This window comes from Myotis nattereri (genome assembly GCF_964212035.1).
Source record: "Myotis nattereri genome assembly, chromosome: X".
In the NCBI taxonomy this organism is placed as follows: domain Eukaryota; kingdom Metazoa; phylum Chordata; class Mammalia; order Chiroptera; family Vespertilionidae; genus Myotis; species Myotis nattereri.
Window position 1 is genome coordinate 29,457,331 of NC_138078.1, and position 17,316 is coordinate 29,474,646.

At 39.1% G+C, this 17,316-nt stretch overlaps 1 protein-coding gene across 1 annotated transcript in view; it reads left to right on the forward strand.

Moving 5' to 3' along the window:
* CFAP47 (cilia and flagella associated protein 47) overlaps positions 1-17,316 on the forward strand; it is a gene marked incomplete at both ends in the record, with an annotated part of 442,463 nt that overhangs the window by 389,008 nt on the left and 36,139 nt on the right. Inside the window, one exon of the mRNA XM_081081612.1 lies at positions 17,123-17,282. Within this exon, the coding sequence (XP_080937738.1) occupies positions 17,123-17,282 (160 nt within the window). The remainder of the gene's footprint in view (positions 1-17,122; positions 17,283-17,316) is intronic.

Consider the following 17,316-nt stretch of genomic DNA (forward strand, 5'->3'; position numbering starts at 1 on the left):
GTGCTCTTCTGGCCATCCCTCTGCTTGTTCGTTGAACCACACACCTACTCAACTGTGTGGAGCTCTCCAGTTCTCCCTTGTGTCTTTTCTATAATAATTCTTATTTCTATCAACATACACATGCAATCAAAGCACTCGATGTTAAAAGACATGCCCCTTTATCCCTTATCTCTGCTAGCTACTATCCCATTTCTCTGATCCTATATAGCAGAACAACTTGGAAGCTGGTCTATACTCACTGTCTTCACTTCTTATACCATTATTTTTTGAACCCAAGAAAATCCAGCTTTATTTCCCATCTGTCTACTAATACTGCTCTTTTTAAAAAATATATTTGTATTGATTGCAGAGAGGAAGGGAAAGGAAAAGAGAGGTAGACACATCAATGATGAGAGAGAATCATTGATCAGCTGCCTCCTGCACATCCCACACTGGGGATCAAGCCTGCAACCTGGGCATGTGCCCTAACCAGGAATCAAACTGTGACCTCCTGGTTCATAGGTCAATGCTCAACTATTGAGCCATGCCAGCGGGACTAACATTGCTCTTTTAAAGTTCATCAGTAATCTTGCCAGACCTAATCATCTATATGTTGTCCTCATTTTGCTCAACTCATGAGCTCTACTTGATGTATCTGATTTCTCACTGTTTAAGAAACAGTTGCATTCCAAGACTCGATTCTCCTTTGATTCTTCTTCTATCTCTCTAGGAAGCTCTTCTCATTTTCTTTTGCATATTTTTCCTCTGTTCCTGTCCCCCTGACTTCCCAGAGCTCCAAGGCTTAGTCTTCTCTCCTCTTTTCATTTCTATTCACACTCATTTCACCTGGGATCTCATTTAGTCACACATGAGCTTGCAACAACTTCTGAATTGATAGTCCTACTTTGGCCCCTCCTTAAATCAAGACTCATATAGCCACCTTATATCTCAGTATTTAGCCCACGGGTATCTATGAGGTTTCTCAAACTTAGTTAGGCACCCTGCTCATTTTATTACAGAGGCCTTCCTCAATCACCCTATATTAATTTCCACACCTTCTCTAACACTTAAAAATGTATTTACTCAATAAAAACCATGCATATAGTGAATTTTGTTTATTGTTTTACTTCTATCCTCACCCTCCCAACACATTCTAGAATGCAGGACCCATGAAAGCAGGGAATTTATTTTCTTCTCTGTTTTATCCTTAATGCTAATTACAGTGCATGGCACATAGTATTTTTCTGAATGAATAAGAGAATAAAATAGTGTAGAGTTAATGTATGCTGTACAAAATGGGATTATATGGATGGAGCCACAGTAATACCTTTGCCATAGCAAAACCTTGATAGGTGTATTATATTAGCTTCCTTTTACATTTGAAGAAAACCTCACTTAGAAATTTAAATGACTTTTTCAGTTTCAGGAGTAGTGAGTAACAGCATGGATTTAAACTTCTAAAGCTCATGCTCTATACTTTATTGAAGTGTATTCCTGCAGGTGAAAAGAGAGATTATACACATACACATACACACACACACACACACACACACACACAAATACACACACACACACTATTTAGTACAGTGCAGAGGACAAGGAAGGCATAGTAACTGATCAGTAAGGTATATTAGTTGTACCAGTAGTAGTATTAGTAGACATTATCTTAAAATTCCCTGTGGGTAATTTCAATTGAAATTAAAATTAGCTACTTTTCAAGACAATATTCAGTTCCCTGACACTAATTTTTTAATCTTAGTTATCTTTTCTATTTATAAAGAATAGAATATTCAGGTTGGAAGAAGCATCGAGATATTCTATTGCAAACACATTCATGTGAAGCTCAAAACTCTTCTCTCACTGTCAGCGGCTATGCAGCAACTGCCTGATGGCCTTTCATGACAGAAAACTGTTGCTGGTAACAAAACTCTGATAGTGGATTTTCACTGACTTTGAGTCAGCAATGAAGTGTTTACATTAAAATTAATATTTTCTTTGAGTATTATTTTGTTTTTATTTTTGCTGATGTATTCTTAGATTTTAAAAAAGCAAACATAAATGTTCAGTAGTTTTCTGAGTACAGGTCTTTTACCTCTTTGGTTAAGTTTATTCCTAAGTATCTTAATTGTTTTTGTTGCAGTGGTAAATGGGATTGTTTTTTTAGTTTCCCTTTCTGAGAGTTCATTATTGGTGCATAAAAATGCCATAGATTTCTGGTTTTTAATTTTGTATCCTGCTACATTGCCAAATTCATTTATTAAATCTAATAGTTTTTTATGGAGTCTTTAGGGTTTTCTATGTACAATATCATGTCATCTGTGAAAAATGAGTTTTACTTTCTTTTTTTTTTATTAAATCTTTATTGTTCAGATTATTACAGTTGTTCCTCTTTTTCCCCCCATAGCTCGCCTCCAGCTGTTTCCCACCCCACCCTCTGCCCTTACCCCCCCCCCGCCACTGTCCTCATCCATAGGTGTACGATTTATGTCCAATCTCTTCCCGCACCCCCCATACTTCTTTCCCCTCCGAGAATAGTCAGTCCATTCCTTTCTATGCCTTTGATTCTATTATATTCACCAGTTTATTCTGTTCATCAGATTATTTATTCACTTGAGTTTTAGATTCACTTGTTGATAGATGTGTATTTGTTGTTCATAATTTTTATCTTTACCTTTTTCTTCTTCTTCCTCTTCTTAAAGGATACCTTTCAGCATTTCATATAATCCTGGTTTGGTGGAGATGAACTCCTTTAGCTTTTTCTTATCTGTGACGCTCTTTATCTGACCTTCAATTCTGAATGATAGCTTTGCTGGATAAAGTAATCTTGGTTGTAGGTTCCTGCTATTCATTACTTTGAATATTTCTTGCCATTCCCTTCTGGCCTGCAAAGTTTCTGTTGAGAAATCAGCTGACAGTCGTATGGGTACTCCCTTGTAGGTAACTGACTGTTTTTCTCTTGCTGCTTTTAAGATTCTCTCTTTGTCTTTTGCTCTTGGCATTTTAATTATGATGTGTCTTGGTGTGGTCCTCTTTGGATTCCTTTTGTTTGGGGTTCTCTGTGCTTCCTGGACTTGTAAGTCTATTTCTTTCACCAGGTAGGGGAAGTTTTCTGTCATTATTTCTTCAAATAGGTTTTCGATATATTGCTCTCTCTCATCTTCTGGCACCCCCATAATTTGGATGTTGGTATGCTTAAAGTTGTCCCAGAGTCTCCTTACACTATCTTCATATTTTTGGATTCTTTTTTCTTATTGTTCTTTTGGTTGGGTTTTTTTTTTTTTTTTTTGCTTCTTCGTATTTCAAATCTTTAGCTTGATTCTTGAGATCCTCTAGTCTGCTGTTGGAACTTTGTATAATATTCTTGATTTTAGTCAACGTATGCTTAATTTCTAGTTGGTCCTTTTTCATAACCTCGAGGGTCTCACTAGATTTCTTGAGGGTCTCACTAAATTTGTCAGCAGTTTCACTAAACTTATTAAGGGTCTTACTAAATTTATCAGCGGTTTCTAGAAAATTCTTGAAAAACCTTATAAGTGTGGTTTTGAACTCTATATCCAGTCGTTTGCTTTCCTCCATTTCTGTCATTTGTGACTTGTTTCTTTGTCTCCTCATTTTTTATGCTTCCCTGTGTTGATAGAGTGGCTTTCTGTGCTAGGTGTCCTATAGGACCCAGTGGCTCAGCCTCCCCAATTACCGGAGGTGAACACTCTTGATGCACCCCTTTGTGGGTTTTGTGCACAGTCTTGTAGTTAAGCCTTGATTGTTGTAGGTATCACTGGGAGGAATTGACCTCCAGGCCAATTGGCTGTGAGAATCAGCTGTGTCTGCAGTGGCAGAACTTCTGTGCTGGAGAAACCCTTCTGGGGCAAGACTTGCTTCAGTGGAGCTTTGGTGCTCACTGAGTCTTCCCCCTGAATGTGTCCCTTATGGATCTGAGGAGTTGTAATCTGGATGGTCCCACTCTGACCACTGGGTACACTGGCTCTTGGATCTGTAAGGAGGTGCTAATTTAGTCTCTACCTGAGGCTACTAAGCAGGAGCCCAGCTGTGAAGTAATGCAAGCTGCTGTGGGGCTTTGGGCCTTCTTTTGGAACTTCTGGGTTTCTCTGATCCTGCTGCAGTTTGTTAGGTAATTTTCATATTGCAAAGGGCCAGGCCTTTCATATGCAAAAGCCTCTGCCCACAACTTGGGTGGGTCGGGGTCTCAGGGGATCAACAGGGCAGAGCAAACAGCTATGGCTGCTCCTCAGTCCTGACCTAAGAGGCCCCGCTTCTCAGTGTCCCGGTAATTGCTGCAAGCACCTCTGAGAGAAAGCTGCCCTTGAGTTTCGACCGATGCCAGACAGTCCAGTTTCTCCCCGTAAGAGTCTGGGTTCCCAGAGACTCGCCTGGAACCGGAGTTCAGAGCAGTCAGGAGCTTGAGACTTCCTCCTGGCTGAAAAAGACAACCACACACCAGTTGCTAGCCCCTTCCACATGAGCAGCATCCTCATCTGCCAGCCCTTTCCACATGCGCCGTGTCCTCAGTTGCCAGCCCTTTCCATAGGCACCGCGACCTCAGTTGCCAGCCCTTTCTGTGTGCGCCTCCGTACCTCTGCACTTTACTTCCTTACCTCCTCTGAGTCTCAGTGTGCTTTTCTCTTTCCTTCTAGTTGTAGAATTTCCACTCAGCCAGCCTTCCTGTGGTTCTGGATGATGTCCGTTCTGTCTTTTAGTTCTATTTTTGAAGTGGTTGTGCGAGGCAGCAATTTCCGGTGTTTACCTATGCTGCCATCTTGGTTTCTCTGAGAGTTTTACTTGCTCCTTTCCAATTTGGATGCCTTTTATTTTTTCTTCTTATCTGATTGCTATGGCTAGGACTTCCAGTACTATGTTGAACAAGATTGGTGAAAGTGGACATCTCTGTCTTGTTCCTATTCTTAGGCAAAAATGGTTTTAATTTTTGCCCATTGAGTATGATGTTGGTTATAAGTTTGTCATATATGGCCTTTATTATGTTGAGGTATGATCCCTCTCTTTCCACTTTGCTGAGTTTTTATCAAAAAATGGTGTTCAATTTTGTACAAGGCGTTTTCTGTATCAATTGATATGATAATGTGATTTTTGTTTTGCAATCTGTTTATGTGACGTATCACATTTATTGATTTGCAAATATTGTACCAACCTTGCTTCCCCAGAATAAATCCCACTTGGACATGGTGTATGACCTTTTTAATGTATTGCTGGATCTTATTTGCTAATATTTTGTTGAGGATTTTAGCATCTATGTTCATCATGGATATGAGACTGTAATTTTCTTTCTTTGTGATGTATTTATCTGGTTTGTGAATTAGGGTAATGCTGGCCTCATAGAAATAGCTTGTAACTGTTCCTTCCTCTTGAATTTTTTTGGAATAGTTTGAGGAGGATAGGTGTTAGTTCTTCTTTGAATGTTTGGTAAAACTCCCCTGTGAAGCCATCCAGACTAGTGCTTGTGTTCTCTGGAAGTTTTTCTTGTTTGTTTGTTTTTTTGGTGTGTTTTTTTTTTAATTACTGCTTCAATTTCATCAGTAGTTATCAGCCTATTCAAGTTTTCTGATTCTTCCTGATTGAGTTTTAAAGATTGTATTTTTCTAGGAATATGTCCATTTTTTCTAGGTTGTCCAGTTCATTGGAATAAAGTCATTCATAGTATCTTTTTGTAGATCCTTTGTATTTTTGTGGGGTCAGTTGTTACTTCACCTCTTTTGTTTCTGATTTTGTTTATTTGGGTCCTCTATGTTTACTTTTGGATGAGTGTGGCTAGAGGTTCATCAATCTTGTTTATCTTTTCAAAGAATCAGCTCTTGGTTTTATTGATCTTTTGCATTGTTTTTTAAGTCTCTATGTTATTTATTTCTGCTTTGATATTATTTCATTCCTTCTACTTACTCTGGGCTTTTTCTTGTTGTTCTCTTTTTAATTATTTAAGTTGTAGGGTTAGATAACTTTTTAAAAGTTTTTCTTGTTCTTTGAGGTAAGCCTATAGTGCTATAAACTTCTCTCTCAGGTTTATTTGCTTTTTTGTGTGTTCATTTTCATTTGTTTACAGGCTATTTTTTATTTCTTCTTTGATCTCTTAACCATTCATTTTTAATAGCATGTTATTTTGCATTCATGTGTTTGAATGTTTTTTAGTGTTTTATTGTAGTTGATTTCTAATTTCATGCCATTATAACCTGCTTAATATGATTTAACTCTTCTTGAACTTGTAGAGACTAAGTTTGCAAATTGGTGCCGCCACTGTGGACAACAGTATGGAGGGTCCTCAAAAAATTAATAATGGAACTGTCATTTGACTCAGTGATCTTACTTCCATGAATATATCCTAAGACACATAAACACTCATCAGAAAGTATATATGCACTCCTATTTTCATAGCAGCACAATTTACAATAGCTAAGATCAGGAAACAGCCCAAGTGCCCATCAGTAGAAGAATGGATAATGTCTGTGATTTAATAAAGAAGTTGTCCAAAGTAGACGCTATTAATCCTTTGCGGTCGTATTAAATTTGGACATGGGTGTCATACTGGTCGGAATTAATTTCCATTGAAAGAGCAGTGATACATAGCATGCAAGATTATGAAGGATAAACAATATTTATTAATTCTTTTTTGGAACTACGTCACTACTAGTAGAATCACTACAAACGTTATCACTTTCTATGTCAGAGTCAGTATTCAAGGTGCCAAAATAAAACTCTTCATCGTTACTTTCAGATTCGCAGTACACTTCTTTCAGTAACTTTCTTTTTGCCATTTTGGCGTATTATTTTGAAATATCTTAACAAGCGAGAATGCCTAATTACAGTTAAACGTAATTTGTAAAGCTTTATTTGAAATTCTGTGAAGTATCTCCGAAGCTTGTCAATTTCTTCACTCTCAAAAGGCGACTGACTCGCCACGGTGTTTTGCATGGCGAGTGTGGAACGACCGCGTTTGTTTATATTGAGTTTGGATATCTCTGATTTGTCAGGGCAGTGTTTTGGTTCGTGACAAGGTCGCTTAGACACTTAAGAGCTTTCAGAGAAATTATGAACTGATACATGAATGAATAGAGTTAAGATTCGTACGGTTCCTTGCTGTGGTGGCTGAGAGCAGACATATGACCGGAACGGTAAAAAAGCTTTGGTGGCTGAGAGTAGACAAACGACCGCAAAGGGTTAAAGGATCTAGTATAGAAAAAGCAAACACTAAGTGAAAGATCACACTTACTTTTACATATTATTGGGGACCATATACAAATTCATGCTTCTTAGAAAAAAATGTCCGGTTTGGGACATATAATGTTTTTAAGTTTACCATAGCTAAGATTTGGAAATAGTCTAAGTGTCCATCAGTAGATGAGTAGATTAAAAAACTGTGGCACATCTACATAATGGAATACTATGGTGTGGTAAAAAGAAGGAATTTTTACCATTTGCAACAGCATGGATGTAACTGGAGAGTATTATGCTAAGCGAAATAAGCCAGTCAGAGAAAGACAAGTATCACATGATCTCACTCATATGTGGAATCTAATGAACACAATAAACTGATGAACAAAATAGATCCAGAGACATAGAAGCATGGAATAGACTGATGAATCTCAGAGGGAATCCTGGTGTGGGGGGGATGGGTGGAGAGAGATTAACCAACAAACTTATGTGCATAATTCATAGACATAGACAATAATATGGTGAAGGCCTAGGCTGGGAGGGGCAAATAATGGGTAGAGGGAGTCAATGGGGAAAAAATGGGGGCCATATGTAATACTTTCAGCAATAAAGATTTGTTTTTTAATCACAGACATTAGCTAGCTCTGTAAAAGATAGACAAGGTAAATAAGCAACAGTTTCTACTCCTTTCACAGGAAATTCAATCCTTGGAATGCTTTTCTTGCTATTTGGTAGATATCCACATTCATTCAATGAGATACAAGCAAGAAGAGAAGAATTCCTCATCCCTAGCTTTTCCATGATCATAGCAGCCAAATGGCAATCACAGTCAAGTTTCTCTATACAACTGTGTTTTGAGAGCTTGAATTTAGATTTTCTGTCAGAAAATTCAATGTCATCCCATGCCTCCACCTCTGAGATAACATGAAAGAAAAGATAATTTCTTATATAGTTTGCTAGGGCTTCAGTAACAAAATACCAGACTGGGTGGCTTAAACAAATTTATATTTTCAAAATGCTGGAGACTAGAAGTCTAAGATAAGGAGATTGGCAGGTTTGGTTTCTTTTGAGATGTCTCTTCTTGGTTTGTGGATGGCTACTATCTCACTATGTCCTCACATTGTCTTTCTTTTGTGTGAGCACATCCCTAGTGAATGTCTACATGCAATTTTCTTATTCTTATAAGGACACCAGTCAAATTGGATTAGGGTCTCACCCTAACAGTCTTACTTTAACTTAGCCACCTCTTTTAAAGGCCCTATCTCCAAATATAGCTGCAATCTAAAATATTGGTGATTAGGGCTTCAAGGTATGACTTGGGTGGGAGGGACATAATAAAGCCTCATAATATCTCCAAAGAATCAATAAATGGACTCTTCTCCAAACCACCACATTAGTGATTCTTTTCCTTTTTAGTCATAATTTAAAGATTATTTTTCCCCAAAATCAGTTATTGAAATATAAATTTTCAAGTAGAAAGTGCATAGATTTCATTTGTGTAAATGGTTCATGCAGTGGTTCTCAACCTTCTGGCCCTTTAAATACAGTTCCTCATGTTGTGACCCAACTATAAAATTATTTTCATTGCTGCTTCATAACTGTAATGTTGCTACTATTATGAATCGTAATATAAATATCTGATATGCAGGATGGTCTTAGGCGAGCCCTGTGAAAGGGTCGTTCGACCGCCAAAGGGGTCGTGACCCACAGGTTGAGAACCATTGGGTTAATGAAAAGCCGTGGTTTTGATGCCTTGATGATTTAAAAATAAAAAAAATGTATTCTTATTTAAAATAAAGCACTATAACAAAAATAATAATATGACTTAGGCTGCTGGTATGTTTTTTAGTATCTCTTTGATTGCCCAACGTGGGCCATTTCTAATGCCATGCTAAATATTAAAAATTATGCTGTGGGGAATAGTACTATAATATCAGTAAAGCAATTAAAAATGAATCTTCCTGGATAGAATACTTTCCTTACTAAAATGAGGCTTATATTCACTTTATTCTCTTGAGGAGATTTTGTTCTAAGAAGGCAGGAAACTTCATAGCCATTAAAGCATTGTAAAATTTCTGTATACCAAATAGGAGATCAATGCATAAATATTTCCAATTCTTTTAATCAAAGCAGCAATCAAAATAGAAGTTTTAAAATACAGTGAATTAAATTTGAATGCTAAGTCTAACTAGGCAATAGCAGATTTCAAAAGCAAAACTAATAATACAATGAATTCATTATTTAATATTTATTGATACCAAAAATGAATTATTATCAGGCACTCAAAAATTCTGTAAAGTATACCTCTCATAAAATGCATACATCTCTATATATAAAAGCACAAGCGACAATTATGACAGAAGGCCAGAACGACCTGTCGCTATGACGTGCACTGAACACGCAGGTAGGCAAGTCGTTAGGAGCGAGCAGGCAGGCAGACAAGCGTTTAGGAGCATGCAGGCAGGCAGGTAAGTGGTTAGGAGCGAGCAGGCAGGCAGGCGAGCAGTTGGGGACAAGTGGTCCCTAAACTAGTAGTCAGACATCCCCTAGGGGTCCCAGATTGTGAGAGGTTGCAGGCCGGGCTGAGGGACCCCCCCATGCACAAATTTAGTGCACTGGGCCTCTAGGATGTAAAATAAAATTCGCATATTTCTCCCCAGATATTTATTAAGGTTTTGAATCTCAAGAATGATAACTATAACATAAAAAAAGCTAATATATCTGTAGTTTATGTAGGTACTGTATGTAAATGTAGTAAAACAGATCGCGTTTAGCTCAGAAATTGAGTTTAGGATATGTTGTATTAGATTGTTTAATCTAATGAATTGCCCAGTCAAAAGACAGTGCTTTTTCCAGCTTCCTGCTAAACACGTATAAAGGTGCTGGAAAAAATCCTCTAGTAACACTGAAAACTAAGACAGGAGAAAATGTATCCTAAGAACTGAGAAGCAGCCCTGACTGGTTTGGCTCAGTGGATAGAGCATCGGCCTGCGGACTGAAAGGTCCCAGGTTCGATTCCGGTCAAGGGCATGTACCTTGGTTGCGGGCACATCCTCAGTAGGAGGTGTGTAGGAGGCAGCTGATCGATGGTTATCTCTCATCGATGTTTCTAACTCTCTATCTCCCTTCCTCTCTGTAAAAAATCAATAAAAATATATTTAAAAAAAAAAAAGAACTGAGAAGCACCTTAAATAATGCTCAAGTGAGAAAAATAAAATAAAGCAATTCTTGCTCTTGGGTAGATCATGAATGGGGAAAAAATGTCAGTTATCACTAATGTGTAAATGTAGGGTGATTCCATTAGAAGTACTATTTGCCACCTCATTCACTTCCTGGAGCTAACAGTTCATTCCAAATTTAGAACAATTATTTTTAAAATATGAGCTGGAGGAGAAAGCACTTAGTCCTACTAGACACTAAAGCACCTATAATTTAAAAATATGATATTTGCATATCAAAAGAAAGAAAAACCAAAGAAATCTAGGGAATCCAGAAAAAGACAAAAATGCATATGGGAATTCCATGAAGATAGCATTTCAAATCAGTTAACTTTCACAAATAGTGGTTTTTGGATAATTAATCCCATATAGAAAATTGATAACATTGAATACATTCTTCATTCCATGTATATGGATAAATTTAATATAGCTTGAATATTTAATTATAAAAATGAAAGCACATAGGTATTAGAATAAAACATGGGTGGATTCCTTATAAAATAGAAGTGAGAGACATTCCAAAATGTTGGCGGAGTAAGTGGAAGCTACACCAACACTCTCCCACAACCAATCTGGAATTACAACTAAAATACAGACAAGCCATCTTGAATAATCAACCGAAGACTAGCTGGAGAGGCCCCTGATGACCAAAGATGGAAAGTGGAGACCCCATAGAGACTGATAGGAAGTGTGGAGGTACAAGAGGGCTGGCCAGGCTCCCACAAATGGCAGCTGAAGTTATGGAGGGATATCTCAGCTATAAGAAGTTCCCACTGAGAACTCATGGATCTAAACTCCAAGCTGGCTGCCCAGATGAGAGTACCAGGACTGAGAAAGATGCCAACATAACATCTGGCTGTGAAAATCAGCAGAGTTGCTGGCCTGCCAAGGAGAGATGGCTGCAAATGCAGGCAACCTCTTAAAGAGCCAACACACAAAAATTCCTATGTAGCCACTCACCTTGGGGTCCAACAGAAGGTGGGAAGAGTGGACTAGAGCTGTGTGAGCATAATACAGGGATGGGGGCTCTGGGGTTAGAGCTCAGAAGGCAGCCACCTCAGTCCCCTGTGATGAGTCATTCCCTCATGCTGCAGAGGACATCTTATCTTTCTCCTGCAGAACTTTACCATCCAGGCAGCTTTTGCCTGGGGCAGGGAGGGTGGGGGAGATTGCCCCACTCTGTTGGGAAACCTCTCACACAACCCTGTGGTTGATAGCATGAGGCAAATCGACTGAATGACATTCAGACTGCAGGAAGAGGCATATCTCTGAAGGCTTTGAGACTTTGCCTGATTTCCTTCTGGGACTGGGGCTAGGAAGAGCAGACCCTGGTGCATATCCTGGTCTTTCCAAAGGCACCCAGCCCCAGCAGAGGGAGCCGCAAGCTGTGGATTGCTGATAGCTCCAGACAGGGTACTCAGGGCCAGTCACAAACAGCATCTGTCATTGACCTGCACTAGAGGTTGGGAGTCATAGCAGATCTACATAATACATAGATACAAACCCAAACACGCACCAAAAATAGGGAGACAAAAAAAACAACCCCAAATGAAAGAAAAAGGAAATTCTCCAAAAGAAAAGCTAAATGTAATGGACATAAGAAATTTATCAGATACAGAGTTAGAATAATGATGGCAATGATGCTCAACAGCATGAGAAAAGGTATAGTAACTATGAAAAAAGACCAGTGAGAAATGAAGAATGACATAGCACTAATAAAGAACACATTGGACGGAATACATAGCAGAGTAGGGGAAGCTGAAGATCAGATAAGTGAATTAGAAGACAGGGTAGAAAAAAAATCAATCACAGAACCAAAAAGAAAATAAAAAATAAAAAAAAAACAGGAGGATACCTTAAGGGAGCTGTGGGACAACATGAAAAGTAACAATATTCACATCATAGGAGTAACTGAAGGTGAAGAAAAATGAGCAAGAGATAGAGAACCTGTTTGAAGAAATAATGACAGAAAACTTCCCTAACCTGATGAAGGAAAACGTCACACAAGTTCAGGAGATACAGAGATTCCCAAGCAAGAAGAACCCAAACAGGCCCATGCTCAGATACATCATAATTAAAATGCCAAAAATTAAAGACAAAGAGAGAATCTTAAAGGCAGCAAGAGAAAAGCAACTTGTTATCTACAAAGGAGCTCCCATAAGGCTGTCAGATTATTTTTCATCAGAAACTCTATAGGCCAGAATGGAATGGCATAAAGTATTCCAGGTAATGAAAAGCAAGGATCTTAAACCAAGATTATTATATCTAGCAAGGCTATCATTCAAGATAGATAGTGAAATAAAGAACTTCCCAGAAAAAGAAAGGCTAAAGGAGTTTATCACCACTAAACCAGCATTGCAAGAAATGATAAAGGGACTGTTGTAATGAGAAGAAGAAAGAAAGAGAGAGAAAGAAACATAGGCATAAAGAATTAAAATGAAAATGATTAATGAAGTATCACCTCACACCTGTCAGAAAGGCTACCATCAACAAATCAACAAATGACAAGTGCTTGTGAGGATACAGGAAAAGGGAACTCTAGTACCCTAGTGCAGCCATTATGGAAAACAGTATGAAGTTTCCTCAAAAAATTAAATATGGAACTACCATTTGACCCACTGATCCCACTTCTGGGAATATATCCTAAGAAACCCGAAACAACAATCAGAAAAAATGTATGCACTCCTATGTTCATAGCAGCACAGTTTACAATAGCTAAGATCTGGAAACAGCCCAAGTGCCCATCAGCAAATAAGTGAATAAAAAAGCTGTGGTACATTTATACCATGTAATACTATGCAACTGTATAAAAGAAGGTTATCTTACCCTTTGAGACAGCATCGAGGGATCTGGAGAGTATTATGCTAAGCGAAATAAGCCAGTCAGAGAAAGACAAGTATCACATGATCTCACTCATATGTGGAATCTAATGAACACAATAAACTGGTGAACAAAATAGATCCAGAGACATAGAAGCATGGAATAGATCATCAAATCTCAGAGGGAAGGCGGGGGTGGGTGAGTAGGTGTGAAGAGATCAACCAAGGAACTTGTACTAGTATGTATATATGCATAACCCATTGACACAGACAGTAGTGTGGTGTGGGGGGCAGTGGTGGGCTAGAAGGGATCAATGGGGGAAAGGGGGGGACATATGTAATACCTTCAACAATGAAGATTTAATAAAAAATGTTAGAAGTGAGGACAGATTTCCTGTCCCTACTCAAAGTGTTACAAGGGGCAGTGGAAAAATCATAGGAAGTCAAACTCAGTGGTAAGACACAAAATGAATTTGATATATTCTCAAAGTTTTTTTCATTGTTAAATTTTAGTGATTTCTTATAAGTTAGTAACAGCACAGTGATTGTTACTATTCAAGCAAATAACAAGAGTTAAATTTATCATGAATTCATTAGTGAATAGTTCTTTCTAGTCTGGTAAATAGGCTACTAGATTGTTACGTGAGCTTATATATCATAGCACGATCTTTTAATACTTTCATTTGAAGTATTATAAGAAATTATGGTATTAACAATGAATTTCCCTTTTGTGTGTTTGTCTTGACTCCTTACACCATCCAAATGTATAGGTTTATTTTTAGTCATAATATAATCTAATTTTAATGATAATATAGTTTGTAATGATAAATGATCATTTCTAAACTTGATTTCCTTGGGGATGCATAATGGTTTAGTTGATGCAGCTCTTGCTGTTTTTATGCTATTCCAGCTCTTGCTGTTTTAATTAATTTGAATCAATGATTCACTAAAAACATAGAGCTCATAAAGCCAAAGTTGAAAATAGCACATTGTTTAGATAGCTTAGCAAACAATACAATCTTTCATCAGGACTTTGTGCAAGTTAACCAAATTGTTTCAATTCCTCCATTTCTAAAAGGAGTGACATAATAGTACTTAATTTATGTGTTTTTATGGGAAGAAAATGAGATATTGTGTGAAAAATATTTAGTACAGAACGTGGCATATAGTTAGTATTCAATAAATACTAACTTTTAATCATATTAATTAATTAATTATTATTAAATACTAGGGGCCCGGTGCATGAAATTCGTGCACTGGGTGGGGGGGGGGGGAGACTGTCCCTCAGCCCAGCCTGCCCCCTCTCACATACTGGGAGCCCTCAGGCATTGACCCCCATCACCCTCCGATCGCCTGATCGGCCCCTTGCCCAGGCCTGACGCCTCCGCCAGAGGTGTCAGGCTTGGACTGGGGACCCCCATCTCCCCCTGATCACTGGCTCTGGCCCCCGCCCAGGCCTGAGGCCTCTGGCCCAGGAATCATGCCTGGGCAGGGGACCCCCATCTCCCTCTGATCGCTTGCTCCACCCCCCGCCCAAGCCTGACGCCTCTGACCCAGGCTTCAGGCCTGGGCAAGGGGACCATCATATCCCCCCAATCCCCGGCTCCGCCCCCCGCCCAGGCCTGATGCCTCAGCCAGAGGAGTTGACCCTCATCACCCTCCGATCACCAATCACCGGATCGGCCCCTTGACCAGGCCTGAGGCCTCCGGCAGAGGTGTCAGGCCTGGGCAGGGGACCCCCAGCTCCCCGCGGTTGCAGGCTCTGCCCCTGCCCAGGCCTGACACCTCTGGCTGAGGCGTCTGGCTCGGGCAGCAGGGACCTGCAGCTGCAGCGGGGGGCACCGCGATCGTGGGCTTCGCTTTAGGCCCAGGCAAGGGACCCCTAGCTCCTGGGACTGCCAGCTTCAACCATGCCCAGCTCCCATCGCTGGCTCCACCCCTACTTCCTGCTATCACTGGCCAGGGCGGCAAAGGCGCCTGATTCTCCGATCATGGCTGGGGGGCTGGGCAAAGGCGGCCCCAGGGCCTCTTAGCTCCCCCTGGGTTTTAGATCACTGTCAGTGGCAGGGGGCTTCTTCCTGCTTTCCCTTTTGCCTCCCTGCATTGTGCTTACATATGCAAATTAGCCGCCATCTTGTTGGCAGTTAACTGCCAATCTTAGTTGGCAGTTAACTGCCAATCTTAGTTGGCAGTTAATTTGCATATAGCCCTGATTAGCCAATGAAAAAGGTATCGCTGTACGCCAATTACCATTTTTCTCTTTTATTAGTGTAGATAATACTAAACCTTAGAAAGTTTTCATTTTAAAATTTGAAAATTTATAAGAATTTTGAGTTGGGCTGTTTTGCCAAGTGGAATTTTTTTTTTTTTCTTAATAGTTTAGTACAATATTCTCATTTGAGACAAAATGACTGTGAATATCATTGATCTTATAACAAAGAAGTTTTTTTAAAAAACAAAATATAGTCAATATCCTCTGTTTTCTTATAAAGAAATAGTATTACTCTTCACAATAAAGGAAGATACCTATCACTTGGAAATCCTCACTGTTACAAATGGCCAGAAGCTCGCTGCTCTTCCAATCTCTTAATACTTGTGCAACAGGTAGGGGTTGGTTTCAAAGTATAGTCCCGTGACCATCTGCCTTTGTATCCTATGAGCTGCTACTTAAACATGAAGCTTTCTGAGCCACATCCCAGAATGAATAAATCAGAATTTCTAAACGTGGGGCTCAGCAAGCTGCATGTCTAACAAGTTTCACAGGTGGTTCTTATGCAAAGTAAAGCTAGAAAATTTCTAATTCACTGGAACACAAGAAAATGCTGTCAGTTTTTTTGTTTTGTTTTGTTTTGTTTTATGTTTTTGTCTTCTGGTCTGTATAACCTGGAAGAGTTACCCCTTTTTTCATAAATAAATGTTGGCTTCACTCATGGCATCAGTTAAATAAGTGAACAATTTCCTGGTAGCAATTTGGGGGCTTCAAGGAGAATCTTGGACTATTACGATCTAGGAAAAAAATACAGAATGAGCCGAAACCGGTTTGGCTCAGTGGATAGAGCGTCAGCCTGTGGACTGAAGGGTCCCGGGTTCGATTCAGGTCAAGGGCATGTACCTGGGTTGTGCGCACTTCCCCAGTGGGGGATGTGCAGGAGGCAGCTGATCGATGTTTCTCTCTCATCGATGTTTCTAACTCTCTATCTCTCTCTCTTCCTCTCTGTAAAAAATCAATAAAATATATTTTTAAAAAAATACAGAATGAATTAAAGGGTCATCACATTTAACATTTCTTCAGCTCTCCAGCCCAGTGGTCGGCAAACTCATTAGTCTACAGAGCCAAATATCAACAGTATAACAATTGAAATTTCTTTTGAGAGCCAAATTTTTTAAACTTAAACTATATAGGTAGGTACATTGTAATTAACTTAATTAGGGTACTCCTAAGGCTTCAGAAGAGCCACACTCAAGGGGCCAAAGAGCCGCATGTGGCTCGCGAGCTGCAGTTTGCCGACCACGGCTCTAGCCCCTTCAGGAGAGAACCTTATTGACTGATTTTATAGAGAGAGAGAGAGAGAGAGGAAGGGGGCAAGGGAGAGAAATAGAGATAGAGAGACATTGATTTGTTGTTACACTTATTTGTGCATTCTTTGGTTGCTTCGTGTATTTGCCTTGACCAAGGATCAAACTGCAACCTTGATGTATCAGGTCGATGCTAGGGCCTAAGATATATATTTTTTATTGGGTTGATGATAGTTGAGAAAAAATAGTGAAGCCAGTAAAGTGAGCTTATAATTTTGTATAATGTGTTTTTTTATTCAAAAGTGATCTTGAAAAATTATCAGTAAATGAATTAGATTACTTTTACTTTCTGCGCTTAAAATTATATTCTTAAAATTTTTACCATATTAAAACTTATTTTGTGTTTTTTTACAGGAATTGAATTGCCTCCTAGAGGGACTGTTCCAATCACAGTGTGTTTTATTCCCAAAGTTATGAAATTAAGGAAGACAATGGCCGTTGTTCAAATGAGGAGGGCAGATGGAACAAATTGGCCTATTGACAATTTTGATGAATTGAGTCCAGAGTTGAAAAGGTAAAGTTTAAATAAGTATATTGATTTTGTTTTG